We start from the raw sequence: 27,333 nt of genomic DNA on the forward strand, positions 1-27,333 counted from the left end.
TCATCATGAGCATGGCCCCTGCACTTGTAATTAAAAATAGCCATTTAAAGTAGCAACCTCAGATATGTTTGCGCCGTGTTGACACTACGTCAGAACGCCTCAGGCAAACATCCACGTGACCCGCATCGACGGGGCAAAAATTCCATCCAGCGCTATTAATTCATTCCCCTTCTTTCACCCCTCCCTTTTATCAACAACCCGCCCCCATCCTTACGGCGCGAACTCTTGAAACTTTCTTTTCTTCAAGCTTCTCTCTAATCCATTTTCAATATGGCTGCAGCCGTCAACGCCACATTCAAGCTCGTCCTGGTCGGTGACGGTGGTACTGGAAAGGTAAGCGCATTCGAGGCTCGATATCTGATCGTTGATGGGCATGGGCTCAGAGTGGCAGTCATCTGCTCAGCGATGGTCATCTCATGATATTCATGGACACACTGAGCTGCTCTTTCGTGACTGCCCTCTGCCCCCGCGCCTGTCAACAATACTCAATATCTGCCCAACCGCCCCGCCTCACCGCGACTTCATTACTAACACATTGAATCCCAACAGACCACTTTCGTCAAGCGCCACCTGACTGGTGAATTCGAGAAGAAGTACATCGCCACCCTTGGTGTCGAGGTGCACCCCCTCAACTTCAACACCGTATGCTATATACCCCGCCGAAGAACCCCGCTTCGAACCGTACCATCCTGTGATCGTTTAAACTAACCAAACCTGAACAGAACTACGGTGCTATCCAGTTCGATGTCTGGGATACCGCTGGTCAGGAGAAGTTCGGTGGTCTCCGTGATGGTTACTACATCAACGGCCAGTGTGGTATCATCATGTTCGATGTCACTTCCCGTATCACCTACAAGAACGTCCCCAACTGGCACCGTAAGTGATTCTTTCTCTGATCGTGAACCGATCCAGATCATTTTGGACTAATCAAACTCTAGGCGACCTCGTCCGTGTCTGCGAGAACATCCCCATCGTCCTCACCGGTAACAAGGTCGACGTGAAGGAGCGCAAGGTCAAGGCCAAGACCATCACCTTCCACCGCAAGAAGAACCTCCAGTACTACGACATTTCCGCCAAGTCCAACTACAACTTCGAGAAGCCCTTCCTTTGGCTCGCTCGCAAGCTTGTTGGCAACCCCCAGCTCGTATGTCATTTTGTGCCTTGATTACGAACACGAGCGGATCGATACTGACATCATTATCTTCTAGGACTTCGTTGCTGGAACTGCCCTTGCTCCCCCCGAGGTTACCGTCGACGAGGCGCAGCTCGAGGCTTACCGCAAGGAGATGGAGGAGGCCGCCAACATGCCCCTCCCCGACGAGGACGATGCCGACCTGTAAATAGGTGCGCTCAACGACGGGTCCACGAAGTTTCCGAAATGAAAGTTGGGAGTCGCTATTCCCTGTTCTCCCCCACGTTCCCCCGAGTCCCATCGCACAACCGACGGGAGACAGGAAGTATACGACTCCCGGGGATTGCTTTTTTTTTAGTTTGGGTTTTGCACTGCAAAAGCAAAGTCTGTTCTCTCCGAAATCACGATACAATGAAAGCGGATGGGGGATAGTCGTGGTTTGAAGACATGCATTTTTTTTCCTTTTTGATTTCCCCCAACCTTAGTAGCTTAGACACTCACATCCCAATTGTCCTTTTTTTCCCCTCCCTGAAATGAGCACAGCATCCAAAAAAAGCATGTCCTCTTTCAACAAGATTTAAAACTTCTTTTTTTTTTACTCTGAATCGCTATTCACCCTCAAAACAGATACATTTAGATCTCTGAAAATCTCGTCGAGTTGAATACTAGAAACTACTTGAATCACGAGTAATAGAGAAGACATTTCCTAAACAGAATATCGCAAAGTTTGGCCTTTAGACATTATTGAAGAGCATACATAACGCCCTTTCCATGAGACAAGAGAACAACGCCAGGGTATAGCAATCATTGGCCTCCGAGAAAAACAACAAAAAAGCAAGTGATTTCCGCGCCAAACACCAATCAATTGGATATGGCAGAAAAATGAAATAGCAATCATATCATCGGACTATCTCCGGTTTTTGAGACCGAGAGCATCCGGCAAACAGGACAAACGCAATTAAGCATGATTACAAGTCCCTCACACCCTGTGTAATAGATAAGTGGTTAGCAAGAAGTCCAGTAAAAGTAGAAAATGAGAAAAGAATGGAGGTAAAACGTACAAAAAGATAAGCAAGCTCCCTCGCATCCAATCGGGAGACATTCATAGTACCGCCCTCATCGAGAGCACCACTAATCAGCTCACGTTTCTGGTCCTGGAGAGTAACAATGCGATCCTCGACAGTATTCTCAATAAGCAGACGGTGAACGAAGACCTCCCTAACCTGCCCGATGCGATGGGCACGATCAACAGCCTGGTCTTCAATGTACGGGTTCCAGAAAGGATCGAACATGATGACATGCGAGGCGGCGACGAGATTCAGGCCAGAGTTTCCGGCCTTGAGGGAGACGAGCATGATCTTGCAGGCGGGGTCATTGGTGAAAGCCGTCACGGCGGCGTTGCGTTCTTTCAGGTTCATGCTGCCGTCGAAGCGGGTGTGGTTCCAGCCGCGGCGGGCGAGGGGGACTTCGAGAAGATCCAAGAGGGAGGTGAACTGACTGAAAATGATGGTTTTCTCCTCTAAGCCCCGGTCTTCATTGGCCTGCAGGATCTCCAATGTCTTTGTGATTTTTGTGCTGGGGAACCAGCCCTTCTCGAGGCGGCGAAGGTATTTCTTCTTCTCGGCCTTGTTCTTCAAGGCGTCCTTTCGCAGCTCGGCCAGAGACTTCGACTTCGACTTCTTCTTTGATGTCCCATCCCCCTCTTCAGTAGAGCTATCGGAGTCATACTCATCACTGCTCGCTGTTGCTTCTGAGTCTTCGTCGTCATTGGCCCCGTTGATATCACCGGCTCCGGCGTCGGATTCGGGCATTGAGCTTGGATCGTGAACCTGCTTGAACGCATTGGTGTCGGTAAGCTTGGTAGGGTCCACAGGCCCTCGGCAGTTCTGGCACTTGATCACAGCTGGACCATCGTCTTCGAGATTGATGGCTCCATTTGCAGTTGCAGAGTCGGAAATGCGGATCCAGCACTCAGAGCACACATGGTGTCCACATGGAATGTAAATAGTCGCGTTTTTGACACTGTCCATGCAGACAGGGCAGGTGCCATCCTCTTCGCCGTCATTTTCTTTGATACGTTGCACTACAGCAACGCTCAGAAGCTTGGCATTGGCTATCTTATCTACCCCTGGGATAGACGGGGAAGGTTCGTTTCGGAACTCCTGCATGAGGAGGGGATGGCAGCATGCCTGCCGAAGACGGAGAAGGAGAACTAGAACATGGCTGTAGTTTCTACCCAGCGTCCCGGAGTCGAGGTATCGGGTAATCTGCCTTTGAGTGGTCGTATTGAGCTCCTCGTAAACCTGGCTTTCCCTCTCATCAAAGACAACATGGACCTTCTCGGTGACCTTTGGTGGGAGTTGCAAGATGGGCTCACCATCAATCTTGGAGGACTTTGTACGTCGGAGACAGACAGACTTGACTAGGACGCGTAGTTGCTTCATAACATCCTCTCCTCCCCAACCAGATTTGATGCGTCTCACGAAGTCCTGGATAAAATATAAATGTTAGGCGCCAAAAGAAGCATCAATAGTGAGCTATAGAGAGTACTGACCGTCTTAAACTTTGCTGGATTGCTGTAAGGCCGAATCCGGAGGAATCCCAATAGGGACTGGAAATCTTCGAGACGATTCATCATGGGCGTACCAGTCAGGCACCAGCGGTAGGTAGCATTGAGTCGACAACATGCGATTGAAGATTTCGCACTTGGATTCTTGATGTTCTGCGCTTCATCGACGATGACTCGGTGCCACTTGGCGGCAGGATTGAGAGGACCGGCCGCATTTTTGCGGTCTTGAATTATCGAGGCTTCTCGTCCTTCCTCTGCCAACTTTTCCGCTTCGAGCAATGTTTTGTAGTGCGCAGTGATGGTACCAAACGTCGTAATAATGACATCGTGCTTTTTGAGCTCCTTCCAGGGCCTTCGCCGTTGATGGTAGATCAAGACCGATAATTGGTGCCTCCCCGGCTTGACATGGCGCTGGATTTCGAGTCTCCATTGATCCATGAGTGCCTTCGGCGCGACAATCAAAGTCGGGCGTCGGTCTTCATCTTCGAATGGACGAGCAACCATCAGCGCGATCGCTTGAATAGTCTTACCGAGGCCCATGTCATCTGCAAGAATTCCTCCTTTGTGATTGCTTTCTTCTTTGGCCTTCATCCATCTTAGGCCGATCTTTTGATGCTTCATCAATGTGACTCGAAGCGCATTTGGTGTCTCATCATTGTCCGCTCTAGTTGCCTCCCGAATGTCTTTGATACCGCTGAGCAAATTCTTGATATCTTCGGGGAACTCTTTCTCGTTGTAGGCTCTATATTGAATGAGTTAGAATCAGAAATAGCAATAGCTGCTTTGAAAGAAAGATCCGGAACATACACTATGTCAGCATCGTCATCGAATATTTCGTTCTGGTTGCGAATCAGGTCAAAGGCCTTGTCAAACTTGTCAAATGCACCCGGCATTGGAGCGTATGAAGGCTCACGCGTCCAGGGAAGAACTCTGGAGGGAATTGCTGATGAGGGATATGACATTTTTGAGGGAGTCGACAATTGGGAGGGATATGCCATTTGGGAAGGATACGTCATTTGGGAAGGATACGACAATTGAGAGGGGTATGGCAACTGAGAGGGATATGACATTTGGGAGGGATATGTCAACTGGGAGGGATATGGCATCTGCGAAGGATGGGGCGCTTGTGAGGAATATGGGGATTTGGAATATGGCGAAGGCAGGTGGGGATAGTTCAAGGAATTGGATTGGCGGGCTGGCTGCTTGCCGTATCGAGAATTGAATGAATCAGCTGTGATTTCTTGAAGATCATCGTCGGAATTGAACGGAGTGAGTTTATTGAATGGGGCTATCGGGGCATGTGTTTGAGGGGCGTGAGCAGCTTTTGATGAAACAGGTTCGAGTTTTACCGGCTGGGTGCGGTCTGGAAGATCCCATGCATCCTGCTCATTGAAGCCCTCGATAGGGAGTTGACTGTGGTCCTCGTCAGCTTGGAGCGCGCGAGCCAATTCTGCGTCTCGTTCCATCTGAAACTCTGTTTCAATCAATTTCGCTTGCTCATCGCACTCTTCCCGGAGTTCCTTTAGTTGAGCTGCATCGTCACCAGCCGCATCGATCCATTCCTTGTACACGCGGTTATTCTCGGCAAGGCGGGCTTCTTGTTCAGCATCTATCGCGTCGAGTTGAGACTTGCGAGATTCAGGCTGCGAGGGGGCAATCCTTTTTGATGATCCCTGTATCGTGGGCGAGACCTGAGACAGCGGACGCTGGCGTTTACGAGAATTATCTGGAGAAGATTGTACCATTGGTGAAGCTGGCAGCAGTGCCGATTGGCGAGACCCGGCCGCGAAAGGTGAGGGCGCCGCAGAAGGCCAGTGAGGGGACGCAAATGAATCCCCGGGGATTCCAGTGAAACCATTCGACGCCATGCGTGGAGCAGCCGCAGGCGTCCGGACTGGCGGAGTGGGCGACAACACTCGTGGTGTCAGGGCGGCTGGAGGAGTAGGAATAGGAGAACCAAGGAGCGCGGCAACCTGGACTTCCATTTTTCTGATGGCATCACGAAGCTCGTCTGCTTCTGCACAATCACCCCGCGTTGCGAGGAGATCATCATAGATGTATCTGTAGGTATCGAGATCTTCTAGGAGATCTTTGATTTTGTCCTCCTGGGACTTATCGACGGGAGAAGCCATGGCTTAAGAGCGCCTGGCGCTGACCATGAAACCTTCCAAGACCAAATTATCTGACCAAATTCTCCCGGTGGTTGATGGCGTGGTAGAGCGGTGACGGCGATGGGTGTGACGGCTAAGACAAAAGGCAAAGTCCAAGATAAATAGAGCTAATGCGTCAAGTAGGCGCCTAGGATGAAGATCAAAGTGTTCTGGGAGAGTCAGTCAGCGAAACTTGGGTTCTCATCGGCAAACAGTTAGGCAGAAAGCGGGTGGTGGCAGATGGCACAGTGACGGAAGAGAAAGAAAGCTTAGAAGCAATTCACCGTACTGCGTCTCTATGCCACCTAATCCGGGTATTTGCAGAGGATGTAGACTTACATCGAGTACTATCGACGATTCACCGGGGAGAATCTGTGGATGACGGAGCGGATTTTAGGACCTCGGGAGCGAAGAGATGGCGATCGCAGGAATGAGAGAGCGCTCGTTTTTATAGTGCAAAAGATCCGATGGAGAAGGCACGAGAGTTGATGCTCTTTGCGACCGTTCAGCTGGCCCCCGGGGTCGAGATGTTCACCTTGCGGGGGAGGGAGTTGAAGTTCTCGCCCAAGATGTCATCATGTATCGCAGCGCATAGCGACCACTGGGACTTTGGTCCTGTTGACTTTTATTGCCAGCATAAAATTGGCCATCTAAAAAGACATCTCAAAAGACTCTCAGAATATGTTTAAAAGATATCTGAAAAGCTATCTAAAAAGACCTTAAAAAAGAGATCAAAGAAAGACATACCAATTGAAACATGTTGAATATCATCTTAAACTAACTAGATATTCAGATTATCCAAGTCCTATGTCGGTAGTTATAGAGGTCGTACAAGCGGCCGGCTATTCTGCTTCTATATAAATGACAAAGTCATTATAAGTCCATAGAAACTTCTCATCATCAGGTTGATATAACTATTCAAGTACTCTCAATTTGGATTTACATAGAAAGTACTTTGAAGAAGGCGGAGATATGAGCGGTAAAGCTTGAAAGCCAATCGGACCAAATTCTCAAGTGGCCGCTATCCAGCGCAGTGGTCGTGAGCACTTGCCAAAGTTCCACGAAGGGTCCTCTACTTGAGCCTCCTTCAGGCACTGTGGTTTTACTCATTGTGATATGTCGTACACAAGATTGAAGTCTTACAGAAAAGATTCTTTAGTAATATAGACATAAATACATAGAAGTATGTAGGTAATTCTACCCATTTCCCTGCGTCACTCCACGACCTTTTATTGATATGTAGGCGCGCTCTTATCAGCACGTGATAATGCGCGTCACGCGCCAAACAAGCCAAACGCAGGGCTATATCGCACTTGCCCTACTATCCCAATTTGGCACTCGACACCCAAGACCCCATGTATGTAGGCAGTTCTAGTTTCAGCCATCTCGGAGGAGAGGTTTCAACATTTCGATCATGACTGTGAGAGCTTGCTATGACTCATATGGTGCCTAGGTTAGAGGAGGAATTGTCGAATCGTATGTTATAAAACAAGTAGGAGTACAACATTCGACGTGCAGCGTAGGCTACAACTGGTTCCGATATCTAGACCAGGGGAAATATCCCTTGACAAGTAGCTGAAACGTAAATTAGGGGGGAAGATAAACGGTATGCATTATAAGGATATTCTGTATGTATATGTTGATTTGCAACAATAGAAAAATATCGAACTCTCCACTACTACTACCAACCATCTACGTGTAGTGCTCATCTTTCGATTAAGCTAGCTGCTGATTTGGTGCTTCTGCGGGAAATAACAATCGGTCATGGCATCAGAACAGAAACTGGTTCGACTGTGGAAGACAGAGCGCATTCGACAACTTATCACGAGCCATCTAGCAAACAAGGACCTCACTGCATGCCGTCTAGTATGCCGCAAGTTCGCTGTCTATCTCGCACCAATCCTTTTCGCAGACATCGAAGTCCGTTTTCGTAGTAGCACCTTCAACAGGCCATCGCGGATGGCAGCTCTCAAGCGCATTGGAGGACACGTCCAGGCCATGACGTTTAAGATCTCACACGATAGGGAGACCTTCTTACCTCCAATCCTGGATCCAATCATGGGGACAGAACAAACCTTCATCTACACACCACAACGGTGCCAACTTGGTGGCAGTAGGCCAAGGTATGGCAGCCGGCAAATGACAGAGCTGTTAGTCAAGCAGTATCCGCCTTTGTTTCATGCATCTACCAACATCCCCTCATTTGTCCAGGCATTGACGATGATGAGCGGCTTGCAACATCTGCGAATCTCCTGCGAGGGGCAAGTACCAAGCCATCGCTACCGCCGAAGTGTAGTAGATTATGCATTGATCTCATTGCGAATGGCAATCGAAGAAGCACCATTGAAAGATCTCCATACTCTGTCATTGTTATCAGTCCACCCAGGAGCGGTCCTTTACTTGAATCCAGCTCCGGGGTTTGGTGCGTCGCCTGCATCTTGCAAGCGCTGGTCCCAGATCCGCAAGCTCACAGTCCACATGACGAGCTTCGGCCATGAGCCAGGTCAACCGACAGACCACCTTAAACTCCTCCATGCGTACCTAGGAAGCTTCCCATCTCTGCAAAGACTGGTCTTTCGTTGGGAAGGCGAGAGGGGCCTCTCACCCCTGTCATTTGCAACGGAGCCGAACCTCAACAGCGCAGGCAAAGGAAAGCCAAGCCAAGCCTGCCCTCAGACGTACACGTTACCTTTACGGCCATTGAAGTTCCGACATCTTCAACAGATGGAGCTGGTCAATGCAACAATGGACGCGTCGCAAGTGGCATCTTTCATCCAGGAGCACCGGAGTTCCCTGCGAGAGTTCAACTTCAAAAACGTGGTGCTCCGCAGCGGCAATTGGGACGACGCGCTCGCGCCATTGACACGTATCAGCGGCAGCGAGGGGTGGAAGCAGGGCCAGCGCGACACCGACACCGTTGACGTGCCGATAGTATTGAGTCCAGCGGGAGTCAGCCAGAAGCAGTTGCAGAAGGCGATTTGTGCTTTGCAGCAACAAAAAGGACTGGGGACGCTAAGAAGCTTGGCCAAAGCGCGATCCCGGACACGCGAGCTGCTGTTGGGGAACCCGGATCATATGAAGCGACTGCTTCGATCTTCGGTGTTTAGTTGGCGGTGACGTCAAAGGCAAGGGGTTCGCAAAGTTCTGTTCCGAGGAAGGATTGGCATAGGCTAAGGCTAATGAGTGTAGTAGTGTCGCGGTGAATACCGCATTTGTGCAACTTTCAGGTCCCAATGCAACATAAGCGTGGTTAGTGTGGAGTCGGGAGGAGATTCCTGGGGGAAACTGTCAACACGGAGAAGACTGGGAGAGAGGACCAAGACTGTGAACGGTAAGAGAAATGCAGATCCTAGTCCATTCTAGGCACAATTCTACATAATCGAGAACAAAAAGATAAAAAGAATAAAAAGAACAAAAAGAACAGAAGAAGAATCACAGACACGAGAGCTTCCCTCGGTGTGGGGAAAATTGTGGGTTGGCCTCGGCACCCGTGTGACGGTGAAGTCAGTTCACATGCTCTGGCAGTTTGTCATTTATATTCGGTCATCCGCCTTTGTGACTACACCATCACCTTGTACTACCATATTCACCATGTCTCTCAAGAAAGGTATGCCCCCTTTTCTCTGACTATACCAGTCAAGAAGCTAATCAGAATAGATTCCCACCCCTCGTCCGCTGCCTTCGACGTCATCAACCAGACGCTCCAGGCCAACGAAGCCGACCGCAAGGATGCCCTCAGCAAGGCCAAGGCCATCTTCGCCTTCAACCTGAAGAACTCCAGTGGCGAGGAGGCTGCCTGGTACCTCGATCTTAAGAACAAGGGCGAGGTTGGACAGGGTCTTGCCCCTGCTGGCAACAAGGCTGATGGTGAGTCTACATTCCTGATCTGCGCGTTGCTGTGTGTTTCTTTCTTACATATGCTAATTTCCCTCCGTCGATAGTGACCCTCTCCCTATCCGACAGTGACTTTGCCCAGCTCGTTTCCGGCAAGGCCAACGCTCAGCGTTTGTTCATGGGCGGCAAGTTGAAGATTAAGGGTAACATCATGAAGGCGACCAAGATGGAGCCTATCCTGAAGAAGGCCCAGGGTGGTGCCAAGCTGTGAAGATTAGATACCCTTTTGAGAAATTATATACGAAATCCCTCTTCTACCAGGGCGCTTATTTTCGGCTTTTTACTTTCGGGATATTTTGGTTGTTCAACTTCGAGTATACAAATGATCTTAATATGTGCCGATGACCGCGATCATCGCTGGTTCGGATAGATGAATGTCAACTCTACAAGTCCCGCACATGTCCCTGTCTCGAAACCCGCCCCTGATCCAAAATCACAAAGTAATCCGCATCCTTGACAGCTTCTATGCGATGCGCAATCGTAATGACAGTAGACTGCTGCAACTCCTCCCGGATAATCTGTTGAATCTCAAGAGAAGTATCATGGTCAACGGAAGCAGTCGCCTCGTCGAGAATGACAATTGCGCTTCGACGAAGGACAGCCCGTGTCAGAGCGATAAGTTGCCGTTGACCTTGGCTAAGATTTTTTCCTCCAGCCTCAATATGCGTCCCAAGATGCCAGCCGTGCCGACTACACAGACGATCCAGGATTTCGGTGCACAACTCATCGGAATAATCTTCTGTCGGGTCCAGATTGAGTCTGATGCTACCAGGGAAAAGGACGGGATCTTGCGCGACGAAGGTAACTCGAGTGCGCAATGCTTGTGTGCTGACGTCGGCGATGTTGATACCGTCTATGAGAATGCGACCGGATTCAGGTCTGATGACGCTCAGAAGCGACATCGCCAGAGTGGACTTGCCGCTGCCAGTACGGCCCATAACCGCTGTGGTCGATCCGCCGGGGATGCGAAGAGAAACGTTTGTAAGTGAGGGGTCGAGATGTGGTGCGTAACGGAGAGTTGCATCTTCGAAGATAACGTCGCTACCGTAAGTCGGCCATGCAGCTGGGGGAGCGATGGTCCCAGGGGTTTCTTCTTCGATGTGGAGTAACTCGTCGACTCGCTCCACCGACACAAAGTCCATTTGAAGTTGGCCGTACTGCTTGCACAATGCATGTGTGGAATCGACGAAGTTGTTGGCAGCAATAAGCACGAATGCTACTAGCCCTGGTGTGGTATTCGTGTACAAAGCCAGAGCTGTTAGACAGAATGTTGAAAAAGCGGATAAGCTTTCAAATCGGTACATGAGCCAGCTCTGGAGTGACCAGTAGAAATGATCCATTCCCTGGAACTTGTCAACCACAGATATAACCCGGTTCTGGAACTGTGACTCTGCATGGAAAGCTCGGACGGTGGTCAGACCATGCAATAGCTCGCCGAAGTTGGACAATAAAGGACTTAGGGACACCATCTCGAGTCGTCGTAGGCTCTGAGATGTGGGAAGGAAACGGAGGAATACCAGGACAAAGGCAACTGTGAGAGCCAGGGAGAACAATAAAAACACCGGGGTAGCGGTGGCGATTACCAGGACGGAGGAGATCCAAGTGATTGCCTGGAACGCAATCACCTGGAATTGCTCACTAATGTTACCATCCACGACTCCAATATCAGAGGTGAGACGGTTCATCAAGCGCCCGAGGGGGATTGTATCTTTATATGTAATCATTAGTTAGCTTTATCCTGTTGAGTCAAGCTATAGAACTTACCCAAGTATCGGAAAGTCGCGTGGCTAACTCGGACCAAGACCCGTCGGAACAGTGACTGCCCAGCATAATACACAATGACCAGCATTAGAAGCTGAGCGACAAGGAGTGTAGCCGCTTGGAAAAAAATGATCGCAAAAAATGTCCATAGCCAGGGTCGCACATCCTCACGCGGAGACGGCAGTTGGACTATAGGGTTCGGAGGCATGCTTAAGCTCGAAACTGACCCGGCGCCTTGTGATGACCTCTCACTCCAGTTTGAGAGATCCCCTCGAAGAACAGTTGTCTGCTCATAGGCTTCTCCCCACCCTTTGAGGAACCATGATTGCCCAACAGCCATCAGTCGGTAGATTGCCAGGATCAGGACGAGAGTAAGCCACCATCGGTACTTTCCGGCCTTGATATAATTCCAATAGACTCGGGCCTTGACTCCCCCGTCTGCTCGATGCTCTTCCTCGATGAATTTATCAGGTATGGCAGCCGTCTCCTCCTCGAGGGTGGTTTCCACCTCTGTTTCGTTTTCATGGTCAATAAATTGCAGAGAGGACTCGGTCGGAGCAAGTTTGATGGTATCTTTGTCGTAAACAGTGGCATGTTTTTCACAAACGTTGATAATTTGATCTGCAATTTGACGAACCAACGTAGTTCGATGCGTCACTAGAACGATAGTTCTGTCTTTCATCAACGGCCCCGAAAAGCATTTGCGGACTATCAGCTCCGCAGTATTGTGATCTAACGCAGACAAGGGATCATCCAGAAGCAAGATCCGCGATGCGCTATAGACAGCCCTTGCCAGAGCGACTCGCGCTTTTTGTCCACCTGATAAACCAATGCCATTTTCACCCACAAACGACAAATCACCATGTTTGAATTGAGCAAGATCCGGGAGCAAGGCGCAGGCTTCCAGTGTCCGCTTGTACCGCTGGTCATGGTAGGGAGCGGAGAAGAGAATGTTATCACGAATACTCATGCTTTGTAGCCACGGGGTTTGCGCACAATATCCCACCATTTCGTTTGGAATATGCACCGAGCCGTCAAGTCTATCGAGTTCTCCTAAAAGAGCTTGCAGAAAGGCGGTTTTTCCAGCACCGACCTTGCCGGTGACAACAGTCAGTCCTTTGGGGATGGTGACATCGATATCAACAAGGACGGGTGAGATCTTTCCTGGCCATGCGAACGAACAAGACTGCATCGAGAGTGGTGTATCATTCGTCAGGGGCTCAGAAGGCAGATTCTCCTTGTCTGGTTCGGACATGAAATCCTCGATACGTCCAAGGGCAATGAAGGCATTGATAAGCGATGTGATAAGGCCAGGGATATCCCGAAGACGGGTCTCTAGCATGGTAAACAACTGCAATGCGGGAAAGATAATATCAATCCGCAGCTCATGCCCGGCCAAAAAGGTATATGCGTACAACGCAACCACTGGAAACACCCCACTTGCGAAAGCGTTGATAAAGCGAATCAAGATACTCCACAAACTAGTCACAATTCGAATATTCAACTCATGCTGTCGGGCCTCCATTACCTGCTGGAGCCAATGATTCTGCCACCCGTACCATCGCAGATGACGGATTGCTTCCACGAATTGCGAAGTTATTTGGAGTCTTGTATCCGTTGCCACTCGTCTGACCCGCTCCCAACGGAGGAGAGCTCTGGTTACCAGTGCATTCACGATCTGTGCAACTAGAACGGCTAATATTCCCAGGAAACAAGACGGACCGAAGAGTGTCCAGACAAGGAAGGTAGCGATCACGAGTCCTAGCGGCTTGTCAATCAACGAGTCAACCTCCCAGAATCTCTGCGCAACTTCATATACGTCTCCGCGCAAGAGATTAAAGATTTTGCCAAGTGATGCAGCTTCTTTGGCTTGTTTCTGTGGGGCCTTTGGGTTGCGAGAAATGATACGGTGCCAGAATCCCTCCACGGTTTTGGTTGGGGGTTGATGGCTCTCTTGAACTGTAGCCTCATCATTGATACTATTAATTTCCTCGTCGGATGATCCTGTGGTACCCTCGATCATCAGCCCAGATATGTTCTTGCGTGAAAGGGCTTTTTCATAGACCATCATGATCATTTCACCCCTCGACCGTTCATAGGATCTTCTTCCGTACCACAGAAGTAACATCTGAGATTGTGCAGCGACAAGTCGAAGAGCGAAGGACATCAAAGCATAGGTCAAAGGTACGCGTTTTGGTCGGGACGGGTCTTTCATGGCCTGCAATAGTTGCTGTAATAGAACCGGAGTAGAAAAGTCTGCGATGTGAATATTGTTAGCGATATATAATAAGAGAGGAAATCCGAGTTCGCATACCGCATATCATCTGGACAAGCGAGATGGCAGAGATGATAAAAACATCAATTCCATTGGCTCTCAACAGTCGACTGAGGACAGAACCACGAAGTCGACGAAACTTTTCATGTAATCGGCTATGTTGGAAGTCGAATCCAAGCAACCAGACATCTTGTTCATGTAGTTGTCTTTTGCACCCAGTTGAGATAAGCGGTGCCATCCACGACACTGTGAGGAACTGCCAAAGCCTTAGATTGTCTTCTGGTGTGCGGAAGTCATTGGATGGCTGTTGGCCAACATCGCTTATATCTATTGATGGCAGCGAAGGTTCGCGGAACGGCATTAGGAGGATTGTTGCACAGGCTGCTGCTGCCGCCGCTACGGCAATATAGCGAGCAACACTTTTGAATTTCGGGCATACATCTGGGTGAGTCGCTAAAGAAAGTTCAACTGCAAATGCTAAGACATAATACGCCAGCATCGAGATAGAACATGATCTGGGCCGCTTCACCGCGACCAGAATAGATGCTGTGGCCTAAGTAATGGTGTTAGTAATTGATACTCTCAGAGACGGGGGAGAACCGACCCATGAGAGAACAAGGACAAACGCCGAGGCGTCAATTTTCGGTGGACCAAATTGAACTGTCTCAGCTAGAAGCCCAGTAGCCGAAAATATAAGAAGAGAGACAGTCCATCGCAATGATTGCTTGGGCTGATCTAGCGGGAGTTCTTGTGTATCATTATCATGTTGCTCGGAAATGAAAGGAACAGTCCACTTGGGGCGCCATCGCTGGCAGAAGTATCCAAGTATATGGCTTAATGCAATAAGCAATACTATTATAGCCGGGATGAATGCTAGGTAGGGCAATGCACAAGGTGATAGCCACGCATTATGCGAGTCCTGAATTGGTCAGCCTGTGCGAGCCGAAGCAAGGGGGCCCATGAGTTCATACCCAGAATTGGTCACACTGGGATCTGGATGCACCTTGGACCAGGGGAATTTGATTCATGCTTGGTCCGAAGAGCAGTGCCAGCTCTTCGCGGTAGCCTTGGGGTGACATCCCTTCATCAAGCAACGTGGGGCTGGATCAATATTCATCCGCTTGGCCCGTGTCATCTATACAGGCAGGTTGGGCAGAATTGGTGTTCAGTTCTTGCTTGAAACATTATATGGAGAGTCAAGGAACCGTGTACTTGTTTTAACAGAGTCGCAATTAGAGTTGTTGTTGCAGGAAAACACGATGCCGACTCTCCCAGGCCGTGAACGGCCGGGCCGATTATCTGGCGGGATGATCCGCCGCGGGGCCGCCCATTCAACACAATCAATAATATGGATGGACCTTGCGTTGCCAAGCCAAAAAAAGACAATGGATTTCCCCAATACCACTAGCTTGTGGTACTGATTTCATGATTGAGGCGAGGCATCCTGACTCAGAAGAAGAAGTGCGAAATTAAGACGGCTACATAGCCCGCCTGAGAACTCGTGTTTTACTGTGTAATAATACAATGATCCCATGAATCTCCTGCATAGAAGAGCCATCCACGGCAAATCGCTCGATACTGTCTATCGTGTTCTTCTGCAGAGTATCAATATCCGGTACCAAGTGCGCCAAAGCTGGACAAACAGAGCCTAGGGTCAGGAGGAGAATAGAAGAGAACATCCTAAAAGAATCAGAGATCAGTTGACCTCGCGTATGAAGTGTTTTGTAGACGTACGTATGAATAATGATCTCCGCACAGAATGTCGGGCCCATTAGTCTCCGGGCTGAGGCATCGAGATACGCCCGACAATTGGCTATACTGGACTCGCACTGTTTGAGCACCATAGGAAGAACATCAGTCTCAGGTAATAAGTCAATTGCACAAAGAAGAAATGGTCTTGTTATGATATCCTTGGCGGAGTGGAAGCGGTGGAGCATATTGAGTTGAAGGCCAGTACATCGAGACGGATCGTTTATATCTGGTTTGATAGTTCCCGGTAACAGGTCAAACCAATTGTTGAGCTGTCGGTCAAGCTCTTGGGAGACATTCAAGATCGTAGAGAGCGATTGGAAGTCATACGAAGGGCTGTCACTTGAAGCTGGCTGTAGACCAAGGCTGCGCCTTGTCCAGTCACTTCCGTACATAGTGTGGTGTACTCTATTGAGCAGACGACGGACAGACAGCTCGGCAAGGAAGACGTGTGTTTCTTGGGCATCGTTATTTGCAAAGGTTGGGAACGGTGTCAGGTCAATTACATGTTCGATACCACTTCGTGGTAAATGGTGTTCAGCTATCAGATCACTGTCATCAATATCAGTATCAACGTGATTTACCCAAGATGGACCCAAGAAACAAACCACTCGGTGTCGAACGCTGCCCATGATAACAGAATAATGCTGGATTTGAGGTCATGATTCTCTGGTGAAGCTTGGCTTCTATCCAAAACAGATACTTGATCAATTTGGCTGAAATGAAACAGAATGGAAAAGAGCATTAACTAACCGGCTGTTCAAATACTGGATACTGGTAGAAGCCATATGGATCAGTTTCCATGATTGCAGAGGACGTAAAAGAAACCCAAAATATTTCGAAATCAGTATCAAACTCTGGGGAAGAGTGATTGTGGGACAAAACGACAGTAAATATTCGTTCATCAATATCTGCAACGCAGGTGAAATGAAATCTGCTCCGGGCACCCAGTATGGAGAGCTGGATTTTGTCGGGTCAACTTGCTCGAGAGCTGCAGACCCTAATGCAAGAACTGCAAGACATAGCGCAGAGTCACAATCAACACTCAAGCCGGCTCTAATATGGTGATCATAAAGCCCCGAAAATTGGTCTTTGTCAAGGATTGGCATCTCAACATGGACGTGTTTGAAATATGCCTCTACCAGTGGATAAGTGCTCGCTTCATCGAGCATGGGCAACTGACTCGCTGTAATGGTACCTGGGACGAAAGATAGCTGGTGCGGCATATGCCTTTTTGATTCCGCGCGTATGAACAGGTCTGGTGGAAACTCCCCGAAGAGCGTCTTTACTCTGTTCATATGCAGCATATATTCAGTTGTTGTTGTGTGACCAATTGGAATACTCATGGGCGGGATGTCATGTTCAGGTGGTATGAAAGAGGAGGAATTCGTACTGATAAGCTGGGAGATATCCGCCGGGTTGGGTCTCGAAGGGGACGAAATCAACATGGTGGAGGGATGAGAAAAGTCCGCTCTTTCATGCTCAGATGACGATGGGAACGTAAAACCACCACTTCGTGTTTCACCAGTCTGGGGTGTTTGAGGGAGCCTCGGGTGACTCCATAGAAAGTTCTCAATTGCATCAAGACGGCGGAAGAACTCTGAAGAGGAAGTTTCTCCTCGGGGCCTGTCGGAGTTTAGTAACATTGCTCAAACGTCGGATGAAATGGGGCTCTTACCTCGAAGAATCAACTTCATTATAAACACAATCAATACCTGAATCCTCACAGAGGCTGCAGGAGGGTATCGCGCCATTGCAGCGGCGTTTCCTGCTTGTCCGTCAACATGAGGAAACCCGGTCATGGGAGTAAGGGAAACCTACCGCCTCCGACAATAGTTGCATGCCAAAGAAGCACGTTTACGGCCGTTTTCCATATGGTAAAATTATATGGATTTCAAGGATCAAAGCTAGCTAGATGAACCGTGTTGGCGTTGATGTTGATACAAGGCGGGAAACTCCGCCTGGACCCGCTTTTGTCCCGCTTCCAAGGTTAGTCATCAGGGCGCCTCCCCGGCGCCAGGGCTGCCAAGTCTTTCAAGGTTGCGTACGTCGTAAATGAGAGATATTAAATTAACCAACTCATCAGCCCTTCCAGGATTGCTTTTCGATTTCATTTTGATTCATTTGAAGACTTTTCTCTGTCCTTGACATCTCTATTGACACTTCGCCCTACATGAGAGCCCCTCTCCAAAAACAGCGACCAGGCGACTTTAAAACAAACACCAAGGTCGTGTACCACTCGTTTTGGTTCTGTTTTTAGTAGGTATATATTATACAATCAAATAGGCGCCTAACCAAAATATTTGTCGTTAAGGTCATCACTTCAACTTCCATTATATCTGAAGCAGTAGACATGGCCGCTTTCGGCAATGAAATTATTGTTTCGGGCCGATCATCTTTCGGAAAACTCTCGGCTCCACCTGAGTTCCCCGGAGCTCTTTCAGAGATTTTTTCTTGGGCTTGGCCGGGGTTACCCGATTCTTTTTAGTCTTTGACACATATTAACAGTCTCAGTTTTGCCAAGGACTAGCCTCGACTTGAGTCGTGTGGAAACTCACTATGTTTGACGAAAAGTATGCCGCAGACGGCAAGGTCGATGGACTACCCGAAAAAGACCTGGAGAAAAAATTGGACGCGAAGCAATTGGAGCCCTTTGGAAATGAGGAAACAGCCGAGATCAAGTATCGGACTATGAAATGGTGGTAAGTTATTATTCTCTGCATAAACATTGTGAATTCGATCATGGAGATGGCTAATCATGCTTAAACAGGCACTGTGGAATGCGTGAGTAGCTAAATTTGAGATATCATGCACATCGAAATATTCGACTCCTAACATCAATTCCAGTCATGATCGCAGAGAATGTCTCTGTCGGAATTCTGTCTTTGCCATCCGCAGTGGCTACCCTCGGAATGGTTCCGTATGTATTTTCTGACGGCTTCGAGACCCTGTGGCTAACATTGTTAAACAGCGCTGCTATCATGATTCTGTTTGTCTCTGCTCTTTCATGGTATACCGGCTATGTCATTGGCCAATTCAAACTTCGTCATCCCGAGGTTCACAGCATGGGAGATGCCGGCGAGATCTTGATGGGTCCCTTCGGCCGTGAGTTGCTAGGTCTTGGCCAGCTGCTGCTGTTGATCTTCCTCATGGCGAGCAACATTTTGATGTTTAACATCCTGATGAATGTATTGACCGATCACGGTACCTGCACGTTGGTGTTTGGTGTCGTTGGACTGATCATCTGCTTTTTGGGCGCCTTGCCTCGCACTATGGACAAAGTCTACTGGATGTCCGTCATTTGTGAGTACAGTCCTCATCTAGTGCAGTCATGACACTATCCAACTCAGAGGAGAACTCAACTGACCGGTCCGAAGCATTCTTGAGTGTCTTTGTTGCGACAGTGTTGACCATGATCACCGTGGGAGTCGAGAGCAAAGGACATATCAAGAACGAAGCCACCACGGATGTCAGCTTCCGCGAGGGCTTTTTGGCAGTGACAAACATCATTTTCGCTTATCGTATGTGGAACACCAAATGATGCTGGTCATCAGCACCTGACAAAGCAAACCGAGCTAATCTAACGACCGATCTTATAGTCGCCCACGTTGCGTACTTTGGCTTCATGTCCGAGACAGAAGACCCACGCACATTCAACAAGTCACTCGCCATGCTTCAAATTGTCGATACCGTCCTGTACCTTGTTAGTGCACTGCTCATCTACCATTATGTGGGACCGGAAACAGCCACCAGCCCCGGTGTCAAATCGCCTGCCATTCTCTCCCTGAGCCCGTTGATGGGCAAGATTGCCTGGGGTCTTTCAATTCCGACAGTGAGTTCATTCTTTTAGTCCGCTTGTCTTCTGTATCCACCTTACTAATTCAATATAGACTATTCTTTCTGGAGTTGTCTTGGGTCACGTCGCGTGCAAATATATCTACGTGCGTATGTTCCGTGGATCCGACAAGATGCACAGCCGAAGCTTCCTGTCGATTGGATCCTGGGTCGCTATCTGTCTCGCAGTCTGGGTTGTTGCCTGGATCGTGGCCGAGTCTATTCCCGTATTCAATGACCTGCTGAGTCTGATTGTAAGTCTTATATCAAATCTCATTTGGCTGAGAACGTTGGCTGATGCAGAAATTACAGAGTGCGGTCTTTGGAAGTTGGTTCAGCTGTAAGATTTTCCCCCGTTTCCCATTATTGAATTTCTCGGGATCAAACAAATGCTGACTTGTGATTAGTCGGACTCCCTGCGATCTTTTGGTTCTATATGAACAAAGGCCGTTACTTCCAGAACTGGAAGAAGACTGTTTTGACGATTACCAATGTTTTGGTCTTGGCTATTGCCTTTGCTATTGTAAGTACCCTCCCCCTTGATTATGTTTATGGTGGCTAATCCTTTCTAGTGTGGGTTGGGATTGTGGGTGTCAGGAGTCGCAATTCACGAAGACTCCGTTTCCAGAAGTTGGTCTTGTGACAATAATGCGTGATTGGAGAGTAATGAACCTCGAAGGAAGACGCTTCTCCTAAAAAAGAAAAACCCCGACCATTTAGATCTGTTTGATTACACACCCAACATTTGTCTTATAGACCATAGCTTTCGAACATAATTTCATGATGCATTCCAGGCTTTCTCCCTTTAACGGTCAACTCTCTACAAAGCGGAACACAAAATATAAGGGATACAGATCTCAGTGAGCACTTAGAGCTGCTTGATGAACGGCTCACCCTTCGCTCGGTCTTGTTTCAAAGGATAATAATTCAAGCTAAGAAAAGCGGATAAGTGACTTGTATGATATCACGAGAAATTGTGTAACCGGAATCAGGTATAGATTTGAATGACAGTGTCGTCTCAGGATATATTGAAAACGTCAAAAAGTACAAGCAAAAGATACTACAAATAATAGCGGAAGTTTGGGTTCTCCCAGTCAGTCTCATCCTGATCAAGTGCAAGATCGAGCGCAAGAACCTCCTCGATTTCAGTCTCCTCGCGAGATTCAGGGTCTATTTTTACATTCTGCTGGTTGTCGCGTTGCTGATTTTGGAACTGGAATAGCCCACGCAAACCAAGAATAGCGACGAAGCCAATAGCCAGTGAGATCATAATCCCGACCCAGGCACTCTGCTCATCGTCAGTTTTATTCATCAGATATAAAGCTCAGTAGGAGCACTTACCCCGTAGTTAGGCATTTCATCAGAGAAGAAGAGGAAAGGGCCAGTGATATTACCAGCGCAGTTTCCAATAAACATCATCGCGGTCACCGTCGTTCTCTTGGTGTATCCAGCTACGTTAGAGGCAATAATGCTAAGGATAATAGGGATTCCGGCGGAATATGCAGGGAAAAGCCACATCCCAGCCAATCGAGCGATTTTCTTGCTGGGTTCAATCTGAGAGACCATAAGAGAGCCGGCTAGACTGATAAGCGATAAAACAGCAGCGGTAAGGCAGCGGGATTTGTGGAATTTTGTAACGATGATCGTGGCCAGAACCACCCAGATGAGAGTAAACACCGACGTGGGTAACCCAACGAGGAGCGTGTTGAAAGTCGAGTATCCGAACCCGGAAATAACAATACTTCCAAACTGCAGAAGGGTATAAATAATCAGCAAGGCTTAATAAAGCGGGTTTGGATATTCTTACACTTGTAAGACCTCCATTGGGGATGCTGGACGCCATAGAGTAAACGAAAATAAGCCAAGTTTTCGGGTCTATAAGTGCTTCGATGCATTGGCTTTTTGACCATTTATGCGAAACTGTAGTGTGTGACTCCCGCCGAGCACGTTCGTGGATGAATTTTGCCTCCTCTTTAGAAAGGAATCGGGCGTTGTGAGGGTTGTCTGGTAGGAAAATATAGAAGACAATTCCATATGCAAAGGTGACGATGCCGAATATGATAAAGATCCACTATACACCATCAGTTTAAGTCCAGGGAAAAGCTTATACCCAAGAAATGCTTAGGGGGTGAAGGGCAACATACCCTCCATGGTTCAACTGAGTTGCTGATATGGCCGATACCATACGTTAACAGCCCACCAAAAATAGACGAAACGCTGTTTCCTGCAAACCAGATTCCATGTCTAGAGGCATTCTCAGACCGTTTGTACCACAGACTGGTGAGCAGGGACAGACCAGGGCCAATTGTACTTTCAAAAACGCCGAGTAGGACACGAAGGGATACGAGACCGGCAAAGTTGGACGTGGCGCCATGGCACGCTAGGACGATAGCCCATATAATGCTATAGAGTTTATTGTCAGCTTTATATATGAGGCCTGGGAGATAGAAGTCGCCCACGTACAAGGAAACGGAGAGGAATTTCCCGATTGGAAATTTAACGAAGCATAAAGATACCGGGTAGGATGCCACCAAGAAACCAAAGTAGAATGAACTAGAGGCCCATGAATACTGATCACCAACAAGACTCTGGTTTTCTCGCCGTCAACAGTTATCCTTTCGCACGATCCGAGATACATACCAATGATTTCTGAATTCCAAAGATTGCAGTATACCCTAGCGCAGTCTTGTCGAGAAACTGAAGCATGTAGGCAACGAACATGACAGGAAGAATGCTAAAGAATGCATGTCAGTTGGACTCTGCTCGGATATTACATAGCAATGAGCAAATCTCATACTGCCAGTCGATCTTGCGCATCAACGCTTTCTCGTTTTGGTAGTCAAAGACCTCAGCCGCGTTGGCTTTAAGCACATCCTTCTCCTCTTCCATATCCGGATCTGGTTTATGGTCTTCCATGGTGCTTTCCAATTGAAAGCGAAATTGTGTGAAAGAAGTAGAGTAGAGTAGTTATGCAGATGTAATGTATTGTCCAGGGTATCAAGGGAAATACATGTGTTGAGCAGGGTGTATATATTCATCACAACCCCTGCTAGGTATTGCTTGGCACCCGAGTGATGTTCTATTAACGCCTAGATAATGAACGTTATCCTATCCCTGTGTCCAGATAAGGCGTCAGAAGGCGCGATTGCCCCAGCTGGTGACGATGATATCTGCAGCGATTCCGGTTGGTCCTCTCGGGAAATTAATCTAATATCACTTCGCTTAGAGATGGTGGGTCCAACTATGCCATCTGGGGTTACCCCGGGAAGGAGATCACTCCCAGATTCTACCTAGGTACGCATCAAGCTTAGGTGATAACCCTGAAGGTGCTTTACACCTCTCTGAATATGGTATTGTGCCAATTGCATATCTTTCCCCTATCGCATATCTTCGCCACAGCGCAATCATCAACAATCACTGCTGCCTTTTCCCCTAAAATTCGTTGAATAGGTGAAGTTGATTTCCTACAATCAATTATTCGCAGTCGGTTCCTCCGAGCTAGCGATTACAATGACGGAGGACGAATGCATGTGAGATGTTATGACTCAGTTAAGGGGAAATGCAATTAACGCCAATCCACGCTGCTCGCGATATTGCCGCATGAAGCTGCAGTGCTCTCAGTTGCCTAAGAAAGCCAAATTAATGGTGACGCGAGGATTAAGTGGGAAGAAAGGAAAGGATGATCTGTTATTGTTATATAAAGCAGCTACAAACGAACCAAAGGATAGTGATCACTCATCACTGGTCTTTTTTCCCAAGCATACTCAAATTCCTCAAGAGAGTGGGTGTGCGGCCGATGTGAATAATACCGCAGAAGCCTCACAGACTACCACTAGTAGTATACCAAGTTAGGTTAATCGAGATAATTGGCAAAGTAGCCGAGACAGCAGAAGGGGAGAATATACCGATGGCTGTCTTACCAAGATCTCTTTCTTCCAGTCACCACACTGCGGCTTATCAGGATTGGGGACACATGCCAAAACCTTGAAAATAGCCCTGGAGGTCTAAAAGAGGAAATATTAGTCTGTGTCTCACTTACCCGTCGTTAGCGGCAGTTGATTGCTGGATTCTGTTTAACCGACGAACTAGTTAATCACGCCATCCACGTGTTTACATAGTACCTAGGTAATGTGCTGGACCGATATAACCTCCGATATACCGACATTGGACCCGCATCCGTAATATAAAAGGCTATTCTTCGGTAGTTACAAAGTATAGGTATAGTATTTCGTTATCGACTTTATTACTGCCCCTATTACTCCATACCATGTCGTGGGAATCAATTGCAGCTACAAAGCGCCAGGCGCTCAAGGATTCGATCCCTGCTGAATGGGTGATCCCTACTGCCATCTTTCCCTCTGAAGATCAGTTGGATGTGACCATCTTTCCTCGGGAATCCGGATTTTTTACGGAACGCGAACTGGAGATCACCTCGACTTCTGCTCTGACGATCCTATCTCATCTATCTTCGGGATCATGGAGGTCGGAGGAGGTGACCAAGGCGTTCTGTAAGGCTGCGGCGGTAGCTCAACAATTGGTATTTGTTTCCGCCAAATACAATATGAACAATGCCTAATTTTGACCAAGACAAATTGCTTGTCGGAAATCTTCTTCGACAAAGCCATCACGCGGGCTAAAGAGCTCGATGTCTACTTCCAACAAACCGGCAAGACAAAGGGTCCCTTCCATGGCCTGCCTATTTCTCTCAAAGATAACTTCAACTTTATTGGTTATGATTCAACTATTGGGTTCACCTCCCTGGTTAACAAACCAGCTACCTACAATAGCACAATCGTCGATCTTCTCCTTGAAACCGGCGCGGTACTCTACTGCAAGACCAATGTGCCAACCGCCATGATGATATCAGAGTCTGTGAACAATCTTTTTGGCCGCACGGTCAACCCGCAGAATCGGAATCTCACCACCGGTGGGTCATCTGGTGGAGAATCTGCTTTGATCGCGTTCGGTGGTAGTCGACTTGGAGTCGGCACTGATATCGGTATGTACCAACGACGGAAATGCTATCGCGAAAAACAATGCTAATTGTTTTGCTAGGTGGCTCCCTCCGTATGCCGGCCGCCTGCACCGGCACCTTCACCATCCGTGCCTCCGCTGGGCGCTTCCCCAACTTCCGCTCACGCGCCTGCCTGGAAGGCCAGGAATCCGTGGTTGGCGTCAGCGGTCCTATAGCCAAGACTCTGGAAGAAATCGTTCTCTGGTCCACCACCATTATCGGCCTACAACCCTGGATTCGCGACCCGAAATGCCTCCCCATCCCCTGGCGGTCCGTGGAGCTGAAGAAGTCCCTCAAGATTGGTGTCCTCTGGAACGACGGATTCGTTTCCCCAACACCTCCTGTTGCTCGTGCGCTCAAGGAGACTGTCGATAAGTTAAAGGCAGCTGGCCATGAGATTGTCACCTGGCCGCCAACCGAACACATGGAGATGCTTATCATACTTGGGCGCTTGTTCCTCGCAGACGGAGGCAAGTCCGTACGGGATCTCCTCGAGCCAACAGGGGAGCCATTCCGCCCGGAAATGAAGCCATACGAGGACGCAAAGGAAATAAGCGTGTATGATCTATGGCAGGTTCATGTTAAGCGCAACGCTCTCTGCAAATCTTACCTGGATCGGTGGAATGAGGCTGGTATTGATACTCTTCTAGGTAAGGCCGCCCACTTCAGCGAGACAGCCTTCTTTATTAACCGGTTTCTGCAGGCCCTACGACGCCATACAGCAGCGTTGAGAACGGCAACTTCGCTTACGCCGGATATACATGTGTCTTCAACCTACTCGATTATCCGGCCGTTTCATTCCCCTGTGGTATAAATACCGATAAGGCTATTGATGCAGCATATACCGACCATCAGGCACTGAGTGATATGGATGCGAAGATTCAAAAAGATTGTCAGTGGCCCATACTTGGAGACTTGACGTATTCAAATACTAACAGAACCAGACTCTGCCGAGTCCGTACATGGCATGCCGGTTAGTCTGCAACTGGTCGGCCGCAGACTCGAAGAGGAGAAGTTGTTGGCGATGACGGATGTCATGCTGAAGGCTGTTGCTCTGTGAACCAAACCAAACAGTACGAACTCGGATATTGCGACTTCAGCATCAACACACGTGAGTTATGATTGAATGTGCGAAATCGAGACCATCGCGATAGATCAAAATAAGCCATTGTGGGCCATCCTTGCTGCTCGAGTACCCGTTGCACCAGGACGAGCGCGCGACTATATGGGAATGACTCTTTCCAACCAGGGAATCGATCTCCGTCAAGATAATTCTTGATGGGACTGGAGCCTCGCACAGTCGTGGCCGAATTATTGGTGATGACTGGCTCTCTGGGTCAGCTTCTGACAAGAGACATGTATATACAACTTGGTTCGACATATAGAATGTGCAAGTAATTATCCCCGACCGGCTTCCTGATTTTATCCAACTCATATAACAACATGAGAAAGGACCCCAATCCCAGACTGTCCTTAATACCAGTTTAATTGGCAATGTCTATAATCGTCGGATCAGCCCACTCCGATGGACGTCTCCGCTCAGATGCCAACGCCGAATCCCCCGCTTTGGCGGAAGTGTCCCGCCTCGCAGCCGCTCCCCACCTGGGAAACATCTGCACGTAGCTCCAAATCGGATTGCTTCAGACTCGCTGCTTTTAGTGATCGCTGAGGGCCTTCCCTTTTCTATAATTAATCGTTATACTCCAAATACCCCAAAAGGTTTCCACTTCTTGTTGCATTATCCTACCCACCCCAGTGCGAACTGTCTTGTCCTCCAATCCTGAGAACCGACTTGTTGCATTAATCTCTAGGTGAACACCGATTTGTCCTAGACACAGCCTTACAGAATCAATATGTCTGCCGAAACCCCAGCAGAAGCGAGCGAGGACCAGCGAGCCTCGCTCACTTCCCGAATCCTTCCTGTCATGACCTTCTCGGAGGGGTCAAGTCCCCTCACACGCCCCCTCGCTCCAGTACCCTTTACATCTGCTCGCTCGCGGGCAGAAGCACGATTCCAAGTTCAAGGGAAAGCCATAGTCACCGGTGGAGCAGGATCCCTAGGCCTAATCTCTGCACAGGCTCTCCTAGAGCACGGTCTTTCCTCACTGTGTGTCATGGATCTCCCCAGCACGTTCAAGACATCAGAAGAACAAATCCAATCACTAGCATCGAAGTTCCCCTCTGCCAATATAACCAAGATTCCATTGGACGTGACATCAATGGAATCAATCGAAGCCGCATTTGAGCAGGCAAACAATGCAATGGAAGGCATCGATATTCTTTGCTGCTTCGCCGGAATCCCCGGCTGTCAACCATCCCTCACAGTAACACCCAATCAGTTCAACAAAGTGATAGACGTCAACCTGAACGGATCTTTCTTCTGCGCCCAGGCAGCAGCAAAGCGCATGGAATCCTCAGGCAAAGGCGGGTGTATTTTATTCACTGCGTCGATGTCCGCCCATTATACCAATTTCCCACAGCCGCAAGCGGCTTACAACTCGAGCAAGGCTGGGGTTGCGCACCTGACTCGAAATTTGGCTGCTGAGTGGGCTGTTCATGGGATCAGAGTGAATAGTATTAGCCCCGGGTATATGAATACCATCCTTAATGCTGGGGATAGTTTGGCGGATGTTAGGAAGATTTGGGACTCTCGTTGTCCGATGGGCCGCATGGGGGATCCCGAGGAGATTACTGGGGCTGTTGTTCTCCTGTGTAGTCAGCGTGCAGGACGGTACATTACTGGTGCTGATATTGTTCTTGATGGGGGGACTTTGACTCTGTGATGATGTAGTGTGAATGTACATGATAGCCATGGGATTTGCATCTTGTTCTAGCTGTTTCTTCCCCCTTTCTATCATTATGAAATTTATGTCTTGTTTTTTTTTTCTCAGTCTTGTAGGTGTGCTTCTCAAAGATGTGTCTCCTTTTACTTCTCAAAACAGTTTCAGAAAGGCA

The 27,333-nt window shown here is 48.5% G+C and overlaps 10 protein-coding genes across 10 annotated transcripts; 6 read left to right on the top strand and 4 right to left on the bottom strand.

Annotated features, from left to right (window-relative positions):
* Positions 1–270: 270 nt before the first annotated feature.
* Positions 271–1,340, top strand: N7471_000133 (Ran family GTP-binding nuclear protein; the record flags this gene model as incomplete). The annotated part of the gene is made up of 5 exons (XM_057272854.1): positions 271–333; positions 550–642; positions 723–876; positions 939–1,144; positions 1,209–1,340. 5 exons carry the CDS (start codon positions 271–273, stop codon positions 1,338–1,340), a joined length of 648 nt encoding a protein of 215 aa, XP_057141033.1.
* A 760-nt stretch (positions 1,341–2,100) lies between these two features.
* On the bottom strand, positions 2,101–5,833 carry N7471_000134 (uncharacterized protein; the record flags this gene model as incomplete). The annotated part of the gene is made up of 4 exons (XM_057272855.1): positions 2,101–2,118; positions 2,194–3,621; positions 3,687–4,443; positions 4,509–5,833. The coding sequence occupies 4 exons, from the start codon at positions 5,831–5,833 to the stop codon at positions 2,101–2,103; spliced, it is 3,528 nt and encodes a 1,175-aa protein (XP_057141034.1).
* Positions 5,834–7,615: 1,782 nt separating this feature from the next.
* On the top strand, positions 7,616–8,968 carry N7471_000135 (uncharacterized protein; the record flags this gene model as incomplete). Its single annotated transcript, XM_057272856.1, has 1 exon — positions 7,616–8,968. One exon carries the CDS (start codon positions 7,616–7,618, stop codon positions 8,966–8,968), a length of 1,353 nt encoding a protein of 450 aa, XP_057141035.1.
* Positions 8,969–9,398: 430 nt separating this feature from the next.
* N7471_000136 (SCP2 sterol-binding domain-containing protein) lies at positions 9,399–10,021 on the top strand. Its single transcript, XM_057272857.1, has 3 exons — positions 9,399–9,458; positions 9,509–9,718; positions 9,793–10,021. The coding sequence occupies exons 1-3, from the start codon at positions 9,443–9,445 to the stop codon at positions 9,954–9,956; spliced, it is 390 nt and encodes a 129-aa protein (XP_057141036.1). The 5' UTR covers positions 9,399–9,442; the 3' UTR covers positions 9,957–10,021.
* Positions 10,022–10,128: 107 nt separating this feature from the next.
* N7471_000137 (uncharacterized protein) lies at positions 10,129–14,860 on the bottom strand (the record flags this gene model as incomplete). The annotated part of the gene is made up of 5 exons (XM_057272858.1): positions 10,129–11,453; positions 11,510–13,762; positions 13,821–14,334; positions 14,386–14,700; positions 14,753–14,860. 5 exons carry the CDS (start codon positions 14,858–14,860, stop codon positions 10,129–10,131), a joined length of 4,515 nt encoding a protein of 1,504 aa, XP_057141037.1.
* Positions 14,861–15,259: 399 nt separating this feature from the next.
* N7471_000138 (fungal specific transcription factor domain-containing protein) lies at positions 15,260–16,318 on the bottom strand (the record flags this gene model as incomplete). Its single annotated transcript, XM_057272859.1, has 4 exons — positions 15,260–15,461; positions 15,516–16,082; positions 16,139–16,216; positions 16,284–16,318. The coding sequence occupies 4 exons, from the start codon at positions 16,316–16,318 to the stop codon at positions 15,260–15,262; spliced, it is 882 nt and encodes a 293-aa protein (XP_057141038.1).
* Positions 16,319–18,089: 1,771 nt separating this feature from the next.
* Positions 18,090–20,020, top strand: N7471_000139 (uncharacterized protein; the record flags this gene model as incomplete). The annotated part of the gene is made up of 10 exons (XM_057272860.1): positions 18,090–18,232; positions 18,301–18,314; positions 18,378–18,450; positions 18,502–18,833; positions 18,908–19,051; positions 19,130–19,362; positions 19,421–19,618; positions 19,677–19,704; positions 19,772–19,887; positions 19,937–20,020. 10 exons carry the CDS (start codon positions 18,090–18,092, stop codon positions 20,018–20,020), a joined length of 1,365 nt encoding a protein of 454 aa, XP_057141039.1.
* A 404-nt stretch (positions 20,021–20,424) lies between these two features.
* Positions 20,425–22,280, bottom strand: N7471_000140 (uncharacterized protein; the record flags this gene model as incomplete). Its single annotated transcript, XM_057272861.1, has 7 exons — positions 20,425–20,652; positions 20,706–21,113; positions 21,172–21,435; positions 21,509–21,767; positions 21,828–21,952; positions 22,005–22,098; positions 22,162–22,280. The coding sequence occupies 7 exons, from the start codon at positions 22,278–22,280 to the stop codon at positions 20,425–20,427; spliced, it is 1,497 nt and encodes a 498-aa protein (XP_057141040.1).
* A 1,351-nt stretch (positions 22,281–23,631) lies between these two features.
* Positions 23,632–25,438, top strand: N7471_000141 (uncharacterized protein; the record flags this gene model as incomplete). The annotated part of the gene is made up of 5 exons (XM_057272862.1): positions 23,632–23,901; positions 23,952–24,363; positions 24,420–25,028; positions 25,082–25,270; positions 25,323–25,438. The coding sequence occupies 5 exons, from the start codon at positions 23,632–23,634 to the stop codon at positions 25,436–25,438; spliced, it is 1,596 nt and encodes a 531-aa protein (XP_057141041.1).
* A 793-nt stretch (positions 25,439–26,231) lies between these two features.
* On the top strand, positions 26,232–27,161 carry N7471_000142 (Glucose/ribitol dehydrogenase; the record flags this gene model as incomplete). The annotated part of the gene is made up of 1 exon (XM_057272863.1): positions 26,232–27,161. One exon carries the CDS (start codon positions 26,232–26,234, stop codon positions 27,159–27,161), a length of 930 nt encoding a protein of 309 aa, XP_057141042.1.
* Positions 27,162–27,333: the final 172 nt, after the last annotated feature.

The sequence above is a fragment of the Penicillium samsonianum genome (genome assembly GCF_028829775.1).
Source record: "Penicillium samsonianum strain IBT 33392 chromosome Unknown utg000001l_segment0_segment0, whole genome shotgun sequence".
Classification (NCBI taxonomy): domain Eukaryota; kingdom Fungi; phylum Ascomycota; class Eurotiomycetes; order Eurotiales; family Aspergillaceae; genus Penicillium; species Penicillium samsonianum.